At 35.1% G+C, this 17,676-nt stretch overlaps 1 protein-coding gene across 1 annotated transcript in view; it reads left to right on the forward strand.

The window, feature by feature from the left end:
* The first annotated feature begins 2,804 nt into the window (after positions 1-2,804).
* LOC136026629 (uncharacterized) overlaps positions 2,805-17,676 on the forward strand; it is an 84,149-nt gene continuing 69,277 nt past the window's right edge. Inside the window, exon 1 of the mRNA XM_065703352.1 lies at positions 2,805-2,975. Coding sequence (XP_065559424.1) covers positions 2,897-2,975 — 79 coding nt within the window. The 5' untranslated portion in view covers positions 2,805-2,896. The remainder of the gene's footprint in view (positions 2,976-17,676) is intronic.

The raw sequence follows: 17,676 nt of genomic DNA on the forward strand, positions 1-17,676 counted from the left end.
AGTTTATTGATATATATCTGTCATATTTAATATGCATGATTTGTGTCTTAGTACTGGTTTTCCTTCTCCAATAAAGCCAACCGCTCCCAGGTATCTCTAGGCAGTTTTGACTACAAGTCATGCTGTTTGTTTTGCGGTAGAAATAAAAATAAGATGACCAAGAAATTTAACAATTTGGACAGGAACTAGAAAACAGAATGTAAAGTCACATGCTGAGACTCTGTGGTGGATACATCCAGAGCTGCTACTCAGATGCCACGACCAAAATCTGTTCAGCAGTGAAGCCAGGTACCATCATAAGTGCATGCTATAAATCCTCAAAAGGAAGTCCAAGACTGAAGAGTTACGTGGGAAGGAAGCCATCGCAAAAGAGCTCATTGAAGAATTCCTTCTGAAGCGAAAAACAGAAGAAAAGTATGAAGAAAATTGCACAAAAAAGGTCGTCAAACCTATCTTTATTTGAACAAAATGTCAATTAGAGAAGTTGCAAGACTGATCGACTGCATAAGTGGCTGTGATACCGTGAGCTGTTTTTATTCGAAAGGGAAAAAACATGCGTTGGTCCTTCAGAAAAAAAATCTGGAATGACAGGAGCTCATGGGAAATGTTTTTTCCATTGTTCAATGTGACATTCAAATCTGGCAAAATATGAGGAGGCCATTATTGAACTATTTCTAAAAGAGATGCTATCGATACATGGTAGAAAAGCCAATGACTCCCTGACATTGAACGACCTACGAGTCCATTTATTTCACCGAAAGAAAGACTTGAAGTGCTTGCCCTCAACAGAGAACTCATTTAAATGTAACATAAGACGTGTCCTTCTACAGAGGTCTGTCATAGTGCATGTCAATATTCCTAAGCCATTTGTGCATAATCCGCTGTATTTTGCTTGGGCTTTTAGTGAGTCTGAAGAAGTGATGGTTCTTGTGATCACCTTTTTGCTATAGTGACCTCCCTCAGTGGTTTTTGTGAAAAGTACTGTTTTGCAAAAACGGCTGCAAAGCCAACTGTCCATGCTTGGCAGTGAAAGACTGGGATCTGCTTTTTGCCTAAACGGAAAGTTACCTCATTATTTCTGACAAGAAGCATTGTACTTTATTTCACGTTTTGAATAACTGGGAATAAATGATGGTAAAATTATAGCTAATCCGTATAACTGGCTTTCGTATAAAGTGAATATACCACTAGATGGCTTTTTTTATGCTCTTTACGAATATAATAATCGCTTCTAATTTAAACTTAAGCACTTTTCAATCTAAACTAACCTTGTTATAAATAATTTTAGCACTGAGAAAATGTACTATTATTTTTTCGAAAACGATGAAAAAGATGGCGGTGAAAAAATGTAGTATTATTTTACGGAAAATGAGCAATAAGTAATACTCTAATTGAAAATTCGGCATTTGGAAGAGCTCAAAAAGTGCTTAATTTTGAATTTGCGATTGAAGCGATTATTATATTCGTAAAGAACATGAAAAAAGGCATCAAGAGGTATGTTCACTTTATTGGTAAGTAAGTTATATGAACTGTCATAATTTTTGAAAACTCGTCATTTTTAAGTGCTAAAAAAGTGCTTAAATCTCAATTTAAGGTAGAAGCGATTATTATATTTGTAAAAAGCATAAAAAAGGCATCGAGTGGCATATTCACTTTATACGAAAGCCAGTTAAACGGTTTGCTATAATTTTACCTAAACGATTTACATTCCCTAAATAGAAAATGGTCATAGTAGTTTTGAGTTAGGTCATAAAGTTTTAGGTGTAGTTTTAGAAAAATATTAGAAGGTTGATTAAAGAACTTCGGCCGCTTTACAGTGGAAAATCTAGAAATCAGTCACTGAAAAGTTTATTTTCTTACAACTGCCTCTTATCAGTAGCGAATCTCCAGCATTTTGTTAAAGATAAAGGGGGGGGACAAGAAGGATCTATATCTCGATAGTCAGGGGGTATGGGATATATATAACAATTCTTGTCTCCACAATATTTTTGGGAGTATCTCCTCCCTCTTGTTCTCCCTTATACGACGTTCGTGCCTCTTAGCAATCTATTTTAGAAAGCATATTGTGCCTTGAAGCAGCAGAGTTTTTTAGTTTAGCCTCAGTCATTTTCCTTACATATTATTTAGGCCTTTATATATATATATATATATATATATATATATATATATATATATATATATATATATATATATATATATATATATATATATATATGTAAATAATAGCTGCCCTACTGCTCCACAGCAAATTAAAACCAAAATTACAAGTCTTTCTCTAATTCTCCAGATCATATAACTTTACAAAGATCGGTAAATTTCACCAATGTTTTTTTCTTCTTTTTTTTTTTTAAATAAAAGAGAGCTCTAATAACCTGTTTGTGTCCTATTATCCTTTTTTTAATATGCTTTGACACTCTGATTGCCACACTGCATCAGAAAAAAAATCATTAAGCTTTACTGTCGTTAATTTTCCATAAGTTAAAGCATAACATTAAGAATTTATTCCTTTGACGTCTAAAAATTAAGCATTTGAAATTTGAGAATATACTGGTACCGGCGGTCGCGGGTCCCAACAGATTCGTAATCAGCAGGGTCAAATTTACCAAATCTTACACTTGGCATTGTGTGAAATATCTACTCCAAAAATCGCATGGTTTGGTGAATCATATTTGTACCATACTTTCATTTGGATAAGGAGATCACGGTAAGGAGTTTTTAAAAGGTTTTCATAAAGAAAAAATGGATTTTCCAAGTATCAGCGGAATTATAATAAAATAGTAACTGGCAACGGTAATCTAAGATTGAAAAGTGAAAGAAGAAGAAGCGAAAGTTTCAAAACAAAAATTTCACATATTGGTTGATCCCATCAAACCACAAACAACAATAAAGAAGTACTATGAATTCTAAGGAGGACAAGGGATCGTCTTTTTTTTCGACTCGGTTTTCCTTGAAAAGAAAACCTAATGAAACTGTTGGTATGTTTTAAGCCCAGGAGATAAGAAGACCTGGTAAAATTGCAGTTTAGTAGCTCTTCTGAAGGAAACAGTAATAAAATGGAAATAAAACTGTAAAGTTCCTTGTTTGGGAATTTCCTGACTAACTCTCTAATGAGCTAGCTAGGATTCAGGGTAAATTTAGGGCAGCTTATATTGCTGACCCATGAATAAGGTGAACATACCACAAATCTTTCTGATTATAATAGTCACTTTATTTGGGAATTCAATTATTAGCTCATAACATAGCCTTGAAGATGAAAATTTGTTCTCTTATTTTTGGCTACATAAAAGGCTTAAAAATCATTACTACTTCCTCAATTTCCAAGTAAGTGTAGTTAATGCATTTCAACTTCAGCTCTTCTACATTTTAGGGTAAAATTTGAGTTAATTGACTTCTTGCTATCCCAGAAAGGGTTTAGGCTAGGAAAACAAAACTTTCAGGGATGGGTCTACAGGCTAAAGTATGTCCCAGTAAGTTATTTTGAAGTACCCACCTCCACTCCTTCTCCCTCTAGTGGGCCCTGAAATTCACCTACATGACAGGGTTATACCTATTGAAATTTTGACAAAACAACATTTCACCTTAATTTTCAGTTACTAGTTGCCTTTTCTCTGCCTTTAGTTTTGAAAATGCAATTCCTGTTATTTGAGTAGAATTCTGAGCCATATCAATGTTTTTTCCAAAATTTAGGAAATGTATTTGCATATCTTTAAAACCTGATAAAATGGAATTGAGCAGAGTTATGAATCTGAAAACAATATTGTTGTACTGCAATTAAGCAGAAGATCTATTTTGCAAGGTTTCACTTTTATAACACACATATTTTAAAGGCCATCAAAGGTCAAGGCCCTCTAGAGGGAGAAGGAGTAGAGGTAGTTTCTTCAAATAACTTCCCATGACATACTTTAGTCTGTAGATTCATCCCTGAAAGTTTCATTTTCCTAATGTAAACCCTTCCCAAGATAGCAAGAAGTCAATTAACTAGAATTTTACCCATTTTAGTGATGGTTATTGAGAAAATATGTATTTGTGTCAGGTAGGTTCACTACCAGGTAGGATCACTTTGCCTATTCTGGGACAGAATCTTTGATTGGATTACAACATGTTCAATATTGGGACAAAAGACTTTAATCTTGGACACCCAATCCATACATTTGTCTGGGTTGCTTCCAAAAAACCTGTTGTCTTTTGTCCCAGTATTGGACATGTTGCAATCCAACCAAATATTCTGTCCAGGATAGGCAGAGTGATTGAAGTGTCCCAGTACTGGTTGTCTTACCCTAAGTGTTTGGTCCCCTCACAACAGTTTGGATTCAAGACATCTCTAGGTTGTGATCATGCACTCTATTCATTAGTTTCTGTTTTGGTGGGTACAGAAAGCAGTAATGATTCTCATGTCCTAGAAGGACTAATGATTCTCATGTCCTAGAAGGACATGATCTAACTCATGCATTCAATTCATCCATTCATGAGCATATTCTGCTTTTGGCAGCACAAAGAGGAGTGCAAGCATGTGTTATAAAACCCTTTGACTCAATGTATAGTTCACTTCAAGTTAGAATAAAGCTCCCAAATGTAAATTATGATGTACTAGTTGAGTCTGATATACCAGTAAAGAAGGGTATAAGGCAAGGGGTTGTAAACTCACCAGATTTGTTCAATAACTCTGTTATTGAAGCACAATATAAAGCCCCAGCAACATGCATTCTTTATGGGATTGATGTGTTGTTCATTAGCTATGCAGATGATATTTTAAATATTAGTAGAACTCTACAAAGAATAAAGAGTTGTTTCAGTGCTTTAACAGATGAATATTCTTGTATCAGCCATTTGTTTTACCCAACAAAAATGGAACTGTTGTTTTTTTAACCTATAATGTATCTGATCAACTGATGTATCTCATTCTGGAAGCTACTGAGGTAAACCAGTTCAACCTATTACTTACCTTGTAGTCCAAATTCATACTTTGCTTATGGTTACACATAAACTTGCTACTGATGATTCCATTAGGAAAGTTCATAGTGCATATAGAAGGCTTGTCCCTAATAAGACAAGATTTAATCATCATATTCTAGCCCAGTTGTACAATCTATTTTTTCTGCCATATTTTGTATGCACATCTCTGCTTTGGGAATGTTTCACTCAGGCAGATAAGAAAAAGCTGTTTATGATTTATTTTAAGTATGCTAAAGTGTTTTCTTGTGCTACCACCATGGACCAGTAACCAGTATTTGATTCAAAGATTTGGTCTGATAGATCCAGATGTTGCTGTCCCTATGAGAGTAATTAATTTTCAAAGTAAATCCAGACTCTAGATCACCCTTGGGTGACTCTTCAGAGTATGTTTTAAATTAGAATTAATATTTATAGTTGAATATTATAAGTATTAAATCTCTTGTATATATTTGACTTAAACTGTATTTTGCTGCCATTTTCTTTTTTTTCTTATTTAATAGTTAAATTTTGAGTTTTTAAATCTTTTGTATATTTTTGTGTTAAACTGTATTTTGCTACCTTTTCTCTTTTTTTTGGTTCATACTCTGCCCCCTATTGTATTTGCATAGTTTTTGCAGGCAATCATCTATATCATATCAGATCACTGGCTTATGATTTTTTTAAGTACTAGGAGATCCATGACAAAAAAGGAGAAAAAAATAAATATTGTCACAGATACTCTTGATGGTAATAAGTCAGATGTCAGAAGAGGGTGTTAAACCTTCAAGTCACCCTGAGCATTGCAGCAGTTTGGATTCTGAAACCATGACAGAACAGCCTCCTAGAAAAAGAACTCTGAGCAGGGATTTCTTTGAGAAAAAGCCAATTAAGCTTTCTCAGGGGAAAATTGATGATCTCATAGTAGACTACATAAATACAGCCTTTTATGACTGTAGAGGAAAAAACTTTCAAAAACCTTTTGCAAGGCTTGGCTCCTTATGCAATAATTATGTCTTGAGACACTCTGTGTACTTATATAGACCAGTGGTTTTTAGACAAATCTGAAGAAAAAATCTGCTGACTTGGATTGTGACTGCACTACAATAGATATATAGACTGTAAATCATAAAAGCTACATTGGCATTTCACTAGAAAAACAATGACACTAGCCAAGGGTAAAATGCAATCACTTGTCAGAGATTCAAAGACATACATTATTATTCTACTTGTGCTGATCATCTTAAAAAGATTTAAAAAACCTGTGGTCTCCTATACACAAAAATTGTGAAAACTATGACTGAATGTGGCTGTAATTTTGTGAAAGCTTTCAGAGAATTGGCATATCCAGTCTGCCCTACTGGCACTATTCCTAATAGAAACGATGATCATCAAAATTTTGAAAGTGAAAATGACACCTCTCTTATTGTTTCTGATGGAAATTTGCTTGACTAGCAGACAGAAAAGTGAGAAGAAACAGAAGAATTTGAAAGTAAATACTACTTATCCTCTCACTTTCATAGTACAACTTTGAATCTTGTTGCTAGTAAAGACAGTGAAAGAGCCATATCAAATTTGCCATTTAAAAACTGTACAATGCTTCAATAGGGAAGTGTCAAGCACTGTCAAATGTGAAAAGGCAGAGCTTGAAAGCCTCTGGTAAACTCTAATAGTTAATGTCAAAGCAGCTGATTATTCCCAATGCAACTTGGCGGAATTATCAACATAATGCAATAAAAAGAATTGTCAAAGTTGCTATGAATGCTGTTGCCCAAGCTGATTGCAGTAAGAATGAAAACGGTTGACATGAAACAAAACTGTTCTATCAAGCATACAGAAGCTCTTGTAGAAGCAACTGTGGATAGCATAGAGAACCAGTTTGCACATGCATGTGCAGTGCAGGTAAGTGAACATAGTTTTAAGCAGCTAGCAATAGCTAATGGAAGCCACCCTGGTTTTAAGGGAAGATTGATACCAGGAGATATATATAACCAAATTATTGATATAATTTGTGACTAAATGAAACATATTTTGCAAGCCCAAAGCTGAGGATCAGTTGAATAACTGCAATGCTGAGCACAATTAAGTTTCATTGATCAATGAACAGCCCAAAACACTTCCCTTCCTCACTAAGGAAGTTAAGAAGCTGATTAACCAGAAATATAGAGCTTGGAAATGGTATATGAAGAAGAGGAACCAGGAGACCCTGTCATTTTATAAGGCAGTACGGAATCGTGTAACAGATTCTGTAAAAAAACTGAAATCTGCCTACAAGGAAAATTTGGCTTCTGAGATCAAGTTAAACCCAAAATCTTTTTGGAGACATGTCTCTTCTAAAAACCCAAATCATCATACTATTCCTGACCTTGTTGACCACAGCGTATTACACTCATCTCCAATAGATAAGGCTGACATTCTAAATGCACAATTTGCTTCTGTCTTTACCCAAAATTCAGGCACCTCCTCACCAGATCCTCCATTGTATGAAATGCTTTTCCCTATGCCTGATTTGTCAGTAGGTGAATTAATGGTTTTCAATAGCCTTGAGAAGCTTGATGTAAATAAGTCAAAGGGACCAGACAGTGTTCATCCACGTCTTCTTAGGGAGTGTCGAAAAGCTCTCAGCTACCCCCTGTGCATGCTGTTCCGGTTATCTCTTCAAAATGGGGAACTACCGCATGATTGGAAAACATCTTATATAACCCCGATCCATAAAAAGGGACAAAGAGACTCAGCAGAAAATTACCGTCCCATAAGCATCACCTCTGCAGTTGTTAAGGTGCTTGAGAGATTTGTTAATAAAGCTCTAATTGAACATTTTGAGGTCAATAATATCCTTTCCACATCACAACATGGTTTCAGATCTGGTAGATCTGTGGACACTAACCTTATCCAAACATATGAATTAGTGACTACACTGCTTGATGAGGGTTTTCCTGTCGACATGATTCTTCTTGATCTGTCCAAAGCATTCGACAAAGTTTGTCATGAATTCCTCATAATCAAATTGAGGGCTGCAGGTGTCAACGAAGGTGTTGTACAGTGGATTATGGGCTTCCTTTCTGAAAGATCACAGAGCGTCAGAGTTTTTGATTTGCAAGGAACTCCTCATTTCTCTTCTCCCACAACTGTATTAAGTGGCGTGCCCCAGGGCACTATTCTTGGACCAACACTTTTCAACTTCTATATTAACGAATTACCCACCCTTCTTTCAAATCTTATCACCCTTTACGCTGATGACTCAAAACTAGTTGGAAAAGTGGCTACTCCCTCTGACCAGCAATCAATTCAAACAGATCTTGATAGTCTAGTAAGATGGGCTAACATGTGGCTTCTGACTTTCAATGTTGACAAATGCCATGTAATTCATTTTGGCAAAAATAACAAGCATCATAAGTATTTCCTTCAAGACAACTTCCTTTCTGCTGTTTCCGATGAAAGAGATCTTGGGGTTATTGTAGATCACCAATTAAAGTTTAGCAGCCATGCTAAGTCTGTTTCATCTTCTGCAAATAAAACCCTTGGTATCATAAAAAGAACCATCTCCAGCCGACACCCTAGAGCTCTTATGAAGTTATATAAGGCGCTTGTACGTCCACGCCTGGAGGTTGGAATGTCATTGGCAGCCCCTTTCTTCAAAAAAGATAGGAAGTTGCTTGAGGATGTCCAGCGTCGTGCCACTAAGATGGTTACCAACATGAATAAATTTCCATACGAAGAAAGACTACGTCGTTTGAAGCTGCCAACGCTAACATACCGACGGAAAAGGGGTGACATTATTTTAACCAAAAAAATTCTCTCTAAAAATACCCTTCCCGGTCTCTTTGCACAGCCCTTGCATTCTGGTACTAGAGGACATTCTTTGAAGCTCTCCATGCAGTGTTCGACGAGTAGACATAGAAGCCACTTCTTCAGCCAAAGAATCATCAATATGTGGAACCAGCTCTCTGAAGAAACAGTTTCTGCTACTTCAATTGACATGTTCAAGTCCCACCTTGATAGGGAATGGCTCTGCCAGGAGTTCCTTTACAATTGGGAAGCTGCAGAGTCCTCCACAAGAGTCTAATCTAACAGCCACAATCTACACCAAACGAATTCTTTTTTTTCTCATGGAGCATCACAAGGATGGATAATCCTTATATCACTCCAAGCTGCGATTTAAGGTAATGATAACGAATTTAATCCTCCTTCTCACTGGCATGACTTGAGGATCATGGACTTTGGATGAACACTGCTGAAATAAAGAAGATTAATCATAGGGATTTATCCCTTGAGATCTTGTGTAAAAATTCAATTGTTGCTGAAATCACTGTTACATTCTCATCAGCTGCTGCTGAGCTGCCAAGAAGATTGTGGTAGTCTTTAAGTTTGTTTACACACATAAGATCATGAAGTTTTTGTCTATGCCAGTCAGTGACTGGGCACTGTAGTAGAAGGTGATTTACTGTTTCCACTTGATCATAGTAGCTACATTTTAGGTTTTCATTATAGAATTGGGCTAAGTATGAATATGTTCCTACATGTTCTGATTGCAGCCTGAATAGTATTTTGCCTTGTTGTCTTGATAACTTGCTGTAAAGTTCTTTTTCAAAAAACTGTTTGGTAACAAATCAGTTTGAGCTTCTAGCTTGATTATTTATGAAAGATTCATGCTTTAACTTCTGTATAATTGAACTAATAGCATATACTGTTGATGGTGTTACAGCACTGGATGTCTCTTCACCTGATATAGTTGCATCTTTAGCTGTCAGATATGCTTGTTCATTTCCTGGTATGCCCATGTGACTAGGTATCCATTGAAGGGTTAAGTGTATACCCATATTGACAACTTAATGATGTGTGGCATAAAATGGTTTCTGAGACTGGTTTCCTAGACCAGTAAAAACTTTTCAGGGCCAAAATAGCACTTTTAGAGTCAGAGCAGATTCTTAACTTAACTCCAGGGGTAAATGAGAGGAATACAAAGTTTGCAGCCTTGGTTAATGCAATTACTTCAGCATCAAATATAGTCAAGTTTCCATCAAGCTTAAATTTCAGAACTATGGACTTGGATGGGACAACAAATGCAGCTCCAACTCCATTTTAATTTTTAGAAGCATCTGTATATATGTCAATATGGTCAGTAAAACTTACTTCTGTGAGGTACTTGAATGAGTTTGCAAGATCTAGCCCTTCCCAGGTTTCAAGGTCTTCAAAGAATTCTATACTCTGGTAGTCCCATATGGGATGGTATTAGATCCTCTATATGAAGCATTTCAGATAATTTGGGCTCAATGTCTTTTTCTCTAAGAGCATTAATGCCAGCTGACCAGCCATTATTTTTATTTGTTGAAAGCCACAGTTGTCCATGTTTCAGCAGGCAGGATTTCAGAGGATGATTTTTTTGGTCAGGCTTATTTTCTTGAGGTGTTTAAGACCACTGATAAGACATTATACCTCTAAGTCTTCTACGCCGCTTTCAGATATTAAGAATGTCACACGTGTGGTTTTTTGAGCACAGAATGCTATGCAAAGGGCAGAATTATGAATACCCTCAAGTTTTCTGAGGGTGGTTTTACTGGCTATTTGATAAATTATTGAACCATATTCCAATATTGGCCTGATGTATTTTGTGTAGAATTCAATTACGAAATCACATTTGTAACCCCAACTTATTGTTACGGGGGGGGGGGTTTCTTATAAAGTTTGGTTCGTTTTCTATCTAGTTTACTTATTGCTTATAAGGTTTACTTGATTTCGTATATAGTTTAAGTTGTTTGTAATGGATATAGATTGGGAGGGTTCTATTGACCAGTCTCTATAACCTTGGAGACGAATTCATCATCATGACGTTTAGATTTGCCGAGATGGGCAGATTCCCTTGGGAACGTACCAATAGACAATAGGAACTGTACCTGCACGTTAACTCAAAGACAAACACAATTATTGACAATAATTTTATTTTCTTACTTCATATACAACTCCAGGTAAAACGGCTCCAATAATTGAGAGTAGTATCAAGTGCATCAAAGTATGTCTACCAACAAACTGAATTACACTCCTAACTTTTAGTTCACCTTATATATCCCGAATCAACCCGGATTTCTAAATTAAGCACTGGGTAGATTGACCTCAGAAATATTGTAACACGATATGAATCCAGTTTTGGTTGTCAAAAGTATTATTTTGTATCATTTTGTATCATTTTCGACTATTAAAATTGGTAGCTGTAATTACGAAATTGTAACCAAAATTGCATGTTACTGTCATAGAAAAAGGTATTATTTTCGACTACCAAAATTAGAAGCTATAAAACTTACTGCGAAATTGTAAGCAAAGTTGCTTGCTGTAAAACTAACATTAAAAAAGGTATTATTTTCGACTACCAAAATTGGAAGTTTTAAAACTTGTTGTGAAATTGTAAGCAAAATTGCTTGCTGTAAAACTAACATTAAAAAAGGTATTATTTTCGACTACCAAAATTGGAAGTTTTAAAACTTGCTGTAATTGCGAAATTGTAAGCAAAATTGCTTGCCGTGAAATTTGTGCCAAAAGTAAAACTTTGTTTGTAAAACTTTTGTTTGAAACTTTCTAAAGTGAACGAAATAAGAGACTTAGTTTTGGGTTCCGAAAGGGGGGGGGGTTGCTGGTCCATATGTTACATATCCCCTATCCCGCTGTAGATTGACGTCCTCGTCAATCAGAACGTTCCCTGTCCTTAAATTTTATCACTCATACAGTTTCTTATTGTCAAAATATTCTTTTTTTTTCTTTCACCACAAAAATGATTATATATAAGAAAACATATATATTCCTACACCTTTAATTAACCTACACCTTACATTTGAATTACATCAATACATCACTTGACATTAATAAGGTTTATACTTGAATACCTGGTTATACAACGTTACATAAAAAGTATTTCCACTTGCACTTTAATTAAGTTCCAACTACTCACTACTTGGCACTTTAATTGTTCACCATTTACTATTTTTGGAATATTATACACCAATCACAATTCTCGTGTCCTTGCCCTATCCACTGATTGAATTAATATAATGTCATTTCTTTAGTTTATCACCCTTAAGTTTTTTTATTGTTTCTTAAAAATTTTGCATCCGTACAGTCAGTCTTTCTATAACGCTTTTTCAAAATGGGAAGTGCAAGACTAGGAATACCTATCCCCTAGGAGTTTAAGTACAAATGTACGCCTGGTACTACGGTTCTTCCATTCCTTTCCCGCTCCCTTCTGCATTTTAAGCGTTATTGGACTGAGGTAGTTCTTAAAACCTTACTTTGTGGTTGATTCCAAAGTTTATAAGATTAGAATTTTCTGATTTAAATCTTCATTGGGTTTGATGTTGTTGATATCGGGTCTTCGTGTTGTGTTTCGTTACCATCTATGGTGCCTTCGCGGATATGCTGTGGTTGTATTTTGGCTGGATGTTACGCCTTCTCTATTTTGCGATGTCCTATTAGAAGATGAAAATGATTGCAGTATGGTAGATGGCGTTCTCTGAGGTGTTATGTGGGTGATAGCTTTCTGGTTGAATCATGTGTTTTCGGGCATTCCTTGGCGGTTGACGAATCATGATAGGTGTTTTCCAGTTTTCGACCATTATGTAATGTCGGTCAATTGCCAATTTCTGTAATGAAAAAATTTCCAGGCAGAATCATATGGTTATTAAATATAATGGTAACAACATTATATAATTGTAAAAACGATGGTTATGATTAACATTGATATTGTGACATTCATATGATAGGCATATGATTATGTGATTAAACAAGTAACACTGTTAAAAGGCGTCGATTAAGCACAAGATTAATTTGGAGGTTTTTTTTTTTTTGTATATTTCTAATTCTTTATACTCCCAACGCAAGACTTTGTAGAAAAGAAACGTCTATTTCTAGCGTCATAGCCTTTCTATTGCCATGCGTTAGGAATATTTAGTTCAGTAACACAATATCGAAAATTACAAGAGACGACCTCCATTCTCTTGTTTACATTCAGAAGGGACAAGTGATTAAACTTGTCAGAGGTCTAAATCTTACATAAAAATTTTCTGCCAAATATTTATATTACTGATGTATCTCCGCCAAAAAGTAATACAATTAAATCGTATCTTAGCCTTCTAGCTGCAATACACCAACAATATTTATTAAAGCAGGGACTAGTTATATGAATATATGGGAAAAGACCTCGATTTTCCCATACTGTTATAACCTCCCTTTATTATGGCTTAAATATCATCCGGGGCTGTAGGGTTTAGTTGATGCATTTCCTGAGCATCAATTGCATCGTTTTTTATCGTTTTTCGTCTCAAGAGCTTTCCATAATTTACTGTGAGTAGCGCTCTTATTGTTAGAGATATAAGAAATACCAAAAATATGGTTATTATTATATTGTACCAGGAATTTGGCGAGAATAGTCCATATTGACTTTCTACGTATTTTAGTCTTTGGTCTTCTGTCGTGAACAACGGTATTTGTAGGTCTAATGCCTCTTTTATTTTTGCTAGTTGCATAGTACCCTTAATTTTTTCTATTTTGGGCCAAATTGATATTTTTGATTCTTCGTTGTTCATGTTTGGTATCGTAAAAGACAAATTTATTCCTTGGAAATTTATTATTTTTGGGCTCACAACGTTCGTGCTAGTTGTGATCAAAGGTGTTTGTACAGTTGTTTCTTTTGTCACGAGTCGGCAACCTTGTTTTATTGTTATTGTTCCAACGTCCTGTAATAATATTTCGGTTCGATAACTGGGGTCAATTTTTTGTGTATTGGTATAGCATGATAGAGTTCCCACTGTTTTTCTAGGTACTGTAAAAAGCCATAAGTCATTTCGTAAATTAATGAAGATTTCTCTCTTTGTGCTTCCTACTAAGGCATCACATGAGTTGGGAATATCTTGTTGTTGTGATTCCTTTAGGAAGAGATCTAATATGCAAGATCCGATTTTTACATTATATATAGGTAGCGTTAGTTGGCAGACTAAGTTTTTAAAAGAAACACATTCTTTTAAATCCTGTGAATTGGCGAGTGTATATTTCCTTCTGTCTTGATCAATTAGCATATATTCTGCTTCAGGCGTAATGCTCATGAAGGAATTGGTCTCTTTAATATTAATTGGAAAAGTAGATATTTTGTAAAGATCAAATATGGACTGTTGGTTAATTAATGGGATTGTTACGACAGCAAACAGTTGTTCATTTATTTCGGTGATATGCACCCTTAGCTTGGTATAATATAAAAATAAGTTAGCTACTTCTGGTTCTACCGGTAAGTGGAGACCAAAGGTTAAGTGAGTTTTTATTTCACTTAGGATGTTCTTGAGGTCCGAGGGATCTACTAAGTCGTAAGAAAGTGCTCCTCCTGTTAACTCAAATAATGCGAATTCAAATTTACTGACATCAGTAGCCAAGTTCAACAAAGACATAATAACAATGTCTAGTGATACCATTGTTAAGCTAGAATCGGAGATTACTCTGTCTACTTCATTTTTCAAATAATTCATTGTGCTGACCGTTCTTGAGATTTTTTTGGAAATGGCCTCAATTTTGTCTTTTTGATAGTTTGCTATACTTGCTTGTATTTTTTGTACATGGAGTGTTGTATTCATGGCTGTATTGAGTCTTTTAACATTATCTCTTAATATATTTAAATCTTCTTCGGTTGACAAACCGAATAATCGAGATGCAAGCTCCCCTACTATTGGGATTAAACTTGTTGACCTTTTATATTTACTCCTACGGAAAAATACTTCGAATATACGTGTTGTGCTTTGTTTAAGTTTTTGTATTTCTGCATTGAATAGTTCAAATAACGCTTCCAACCTATAATGGCGTGCCCATTATAGTTTGTCCCCCTGGACAAATGGTTGCTCGATCCCCTAAAATTTGGGCGATAATTATTGTTTGTAAAACAATTTCTTGCGATGTGACCTAACCGGTTACAGGAGTAGCACCTTAGTGGTTCATAATTCGCCTGTGCCCTCATTTGATTATTGGGGGCAAAGCGTACTTGTCTTGGAGGTGTGGTGGTTCGAATTTGATTTCGAAGTGGTTTTGGCGATGATTCTCTGGAGAAAAATCGCGGAGAGGGATCTCTTGATTTTACAGCTGTTTTACTTTCTACCGCATTTATTGATAGTTTTTGGTGCTGCAGGACTATGGAATCGATTTCTACAGCGGTCTCTATTTCCTGAACTGCCAGTTCTAAGTCGTCGATTTTTTTGGAAATTAAGAGACGATATAGTTTTGGGTTGAGTCCCTGTTTAAATGCATTTAGTATTATTTTTTCATACAATTCCCCTTCTCCTGGACCGTATCGCGCTTCTGTTGCGATTCTAATTTTATTTAAATATTCTCTTACGTTCTGGGTCTGTTCGAATGTGACTAACCCATGTTTTAGTTTGTTCAATGAACTAGTATCGATGAATCTCTTTTGAAAAGCCTGTTGCAATAGCTTTATTGAGTTAATTGTTGAGGTGGTTTCAGTTCCTACGGTATTTTCGATTTGTTTCAAAAATGTCAAAGCCTGTCCTTTTAGTCTTAAGAGTAGCATGTTTTTTAATGCATTTAAGTCAATTTTTGTCATTTCAACAAATTGTCCTAAGTGGATGTTGAATTGATCTACATCTGTATCCCCTTCATAATCAGGTAATGATTTTGCAATTTCTACCGAAGTTGCAATAATTTGTTGCGCTTTTAATAATTCGTCTTGTTCCTGAGCCATATTTGTTATTTTAATTCAGTTTATTCTTGAAGTTATGCGGTATATAAAATTTTAGTTTTCATTGAAGATTTATTTATATTTAACTACTTAAGATTCTAATTATTTTAAGATGGGGTACACACAAAAGAATACATAAGTAGAAATAAAATTATACTGCACTTAAATAATGTAAAATTAAATGCACTTAAAATCAAAAAATAATTTGTGAATAATCATATTTGTCTAGGGTAGCAGGTAGTCATGTTGTTAGGCATATACAGTTCCTTTAGTGTCTTTTTTGATGACCGCGCCAAATGTTACGGGGGGGGTTTCTTATGAAGTTTGGTTCGTTTTCTATCTAGTTTACTTATTGCTTATAAGGTTTACTTGATTTCGTATATAGTTTAAGTTGTTTGTAATGGATATAGATTGGGAGGGTTCTATTGACCAGTCTCTATAACCTTGGAGACGAATTCATCATCATGACGTTTAGATTTGCCGAGATGGGCAGATTCCCTTGGGAACGTACCAATAGACAATAGGAACTGTACCTGCACGTTAACTCAAAGACAAACACAATTATTGACAATAATTTTATTTTCTTACTTCATATACAACTCCAGGTAAAACGGCTCCAATAATTGAGAGTAGTATCAAGTGCATCAAAGTATGTCTACCAACAAACTGAATTACACTCCTAACTTTTAGTTCACCTTATATATCCCGAATCAACCCGGATTTCTAAATTAAGCACTGGGTAGATTGACCTCAGAAATATTGTAACACGATATGAATCCAGTTTTGGTTGTCAAAAGTATTATTTTGTATCATTTTGTATCATTTTCGACTATTAAAATTGGTAGCTGTAATTACGAAATTGTAACCAAAATTGCATGTTACTGTCATAGAAAAAGGTATTATTTTCGACTACCAAAATTAGAAGCTATAAAACTTACTGCGAAATTGTAAGCAAAGTTGCTTGCTGTAAAACTAACATTAAAAAAGGTATTATTTTCGACTACCAAAATTGGAAGTTTTAAAACTTGTTGTGAAATTGTAAGCAAAATTGCTTGCTGTAAAACTAACATTAAAAAAGGTATTATTTTCGACTACCAAAATTGGAAGTTTTAAAACTTGCTGTAATTGCGAAATTGTAAGCAAAATTGCTTGCCGTGAAATTTGTGCCAAAAGTAAAACTTTGTTTGTAAAACTTTTGTTTGAAACTTTCTAAAGTGAACGAAATAAGAGACTTAGTTTTGGGTTCCGAAAGGGGGGGGGGTTGCTGGTCCATATGTTACATATGTTATTTTAAACCATAGGCTATAATGAACAAAAAAAATTTTTTTGAAATTTTTTCTAATAATTTAACTCTTCTTAAATGATTTAGATACAATCACTTCTCAATTATGAGACAATAAGACCATATATGGTCCATATGTAACTATCAGATACAATTCTGACCGCGCCAAATGACCGCATCCTACCGACCGCGCCAAATGTTACGGGGGGGGGGGGGGTTTCTTATAAAGTTTGGTTCGTTTTCTATCTAGTTTACTTATTGCTTATAAGGTTTACTTGATTTCGTATATAGTTTAAGTTGTTTGTAATGGATATAGATTGGGAGGGTTCTATTGACCAGTCTCTATAACCTTGGAGACGAATTCATCATCATGACGTTTAGATTTGCCGAGATGGGCAGATTCCCTTGGGAACGTACCAATAGACAATAGGAACTGTACCTGCACGTTAACTCAAAGACAAACACAATTATTGACAATAATTTTATTTTCTTACTTCATATACAACTCCAGGTAAAACGGCTCCAATAATTGAGAGTAGTATCAAGTGCATCAAAGTATGTCTACCAACAAACTGAATTACACTCCTAACTTTTAGTTCACCTTATATATCCCGAATCAACCCGGATTTCTAAATTAAGCACTGGGTAGATTGACCTCAGAAATATTGTAACACGATATGAATCCAGTTTTGGTTGTCAAAAGTATTTTTTTGTATCATTTTCGACTATTAAAATTGGTAGCTGTAAT

Source organism: Artemia franciscana, chromosome 4, assembly GCF_032884065.1.
Source record: "Artemia franciscana chromosome 4, ASM3288406v1, whole genome shotgun sequence".
NCBI classification, from domain to species: Eukaryota; Metazoa; Arthropoda; class Branchiopoda; order Anostraca; family Artemiidae; genus Artemia; species Artemia franciscana.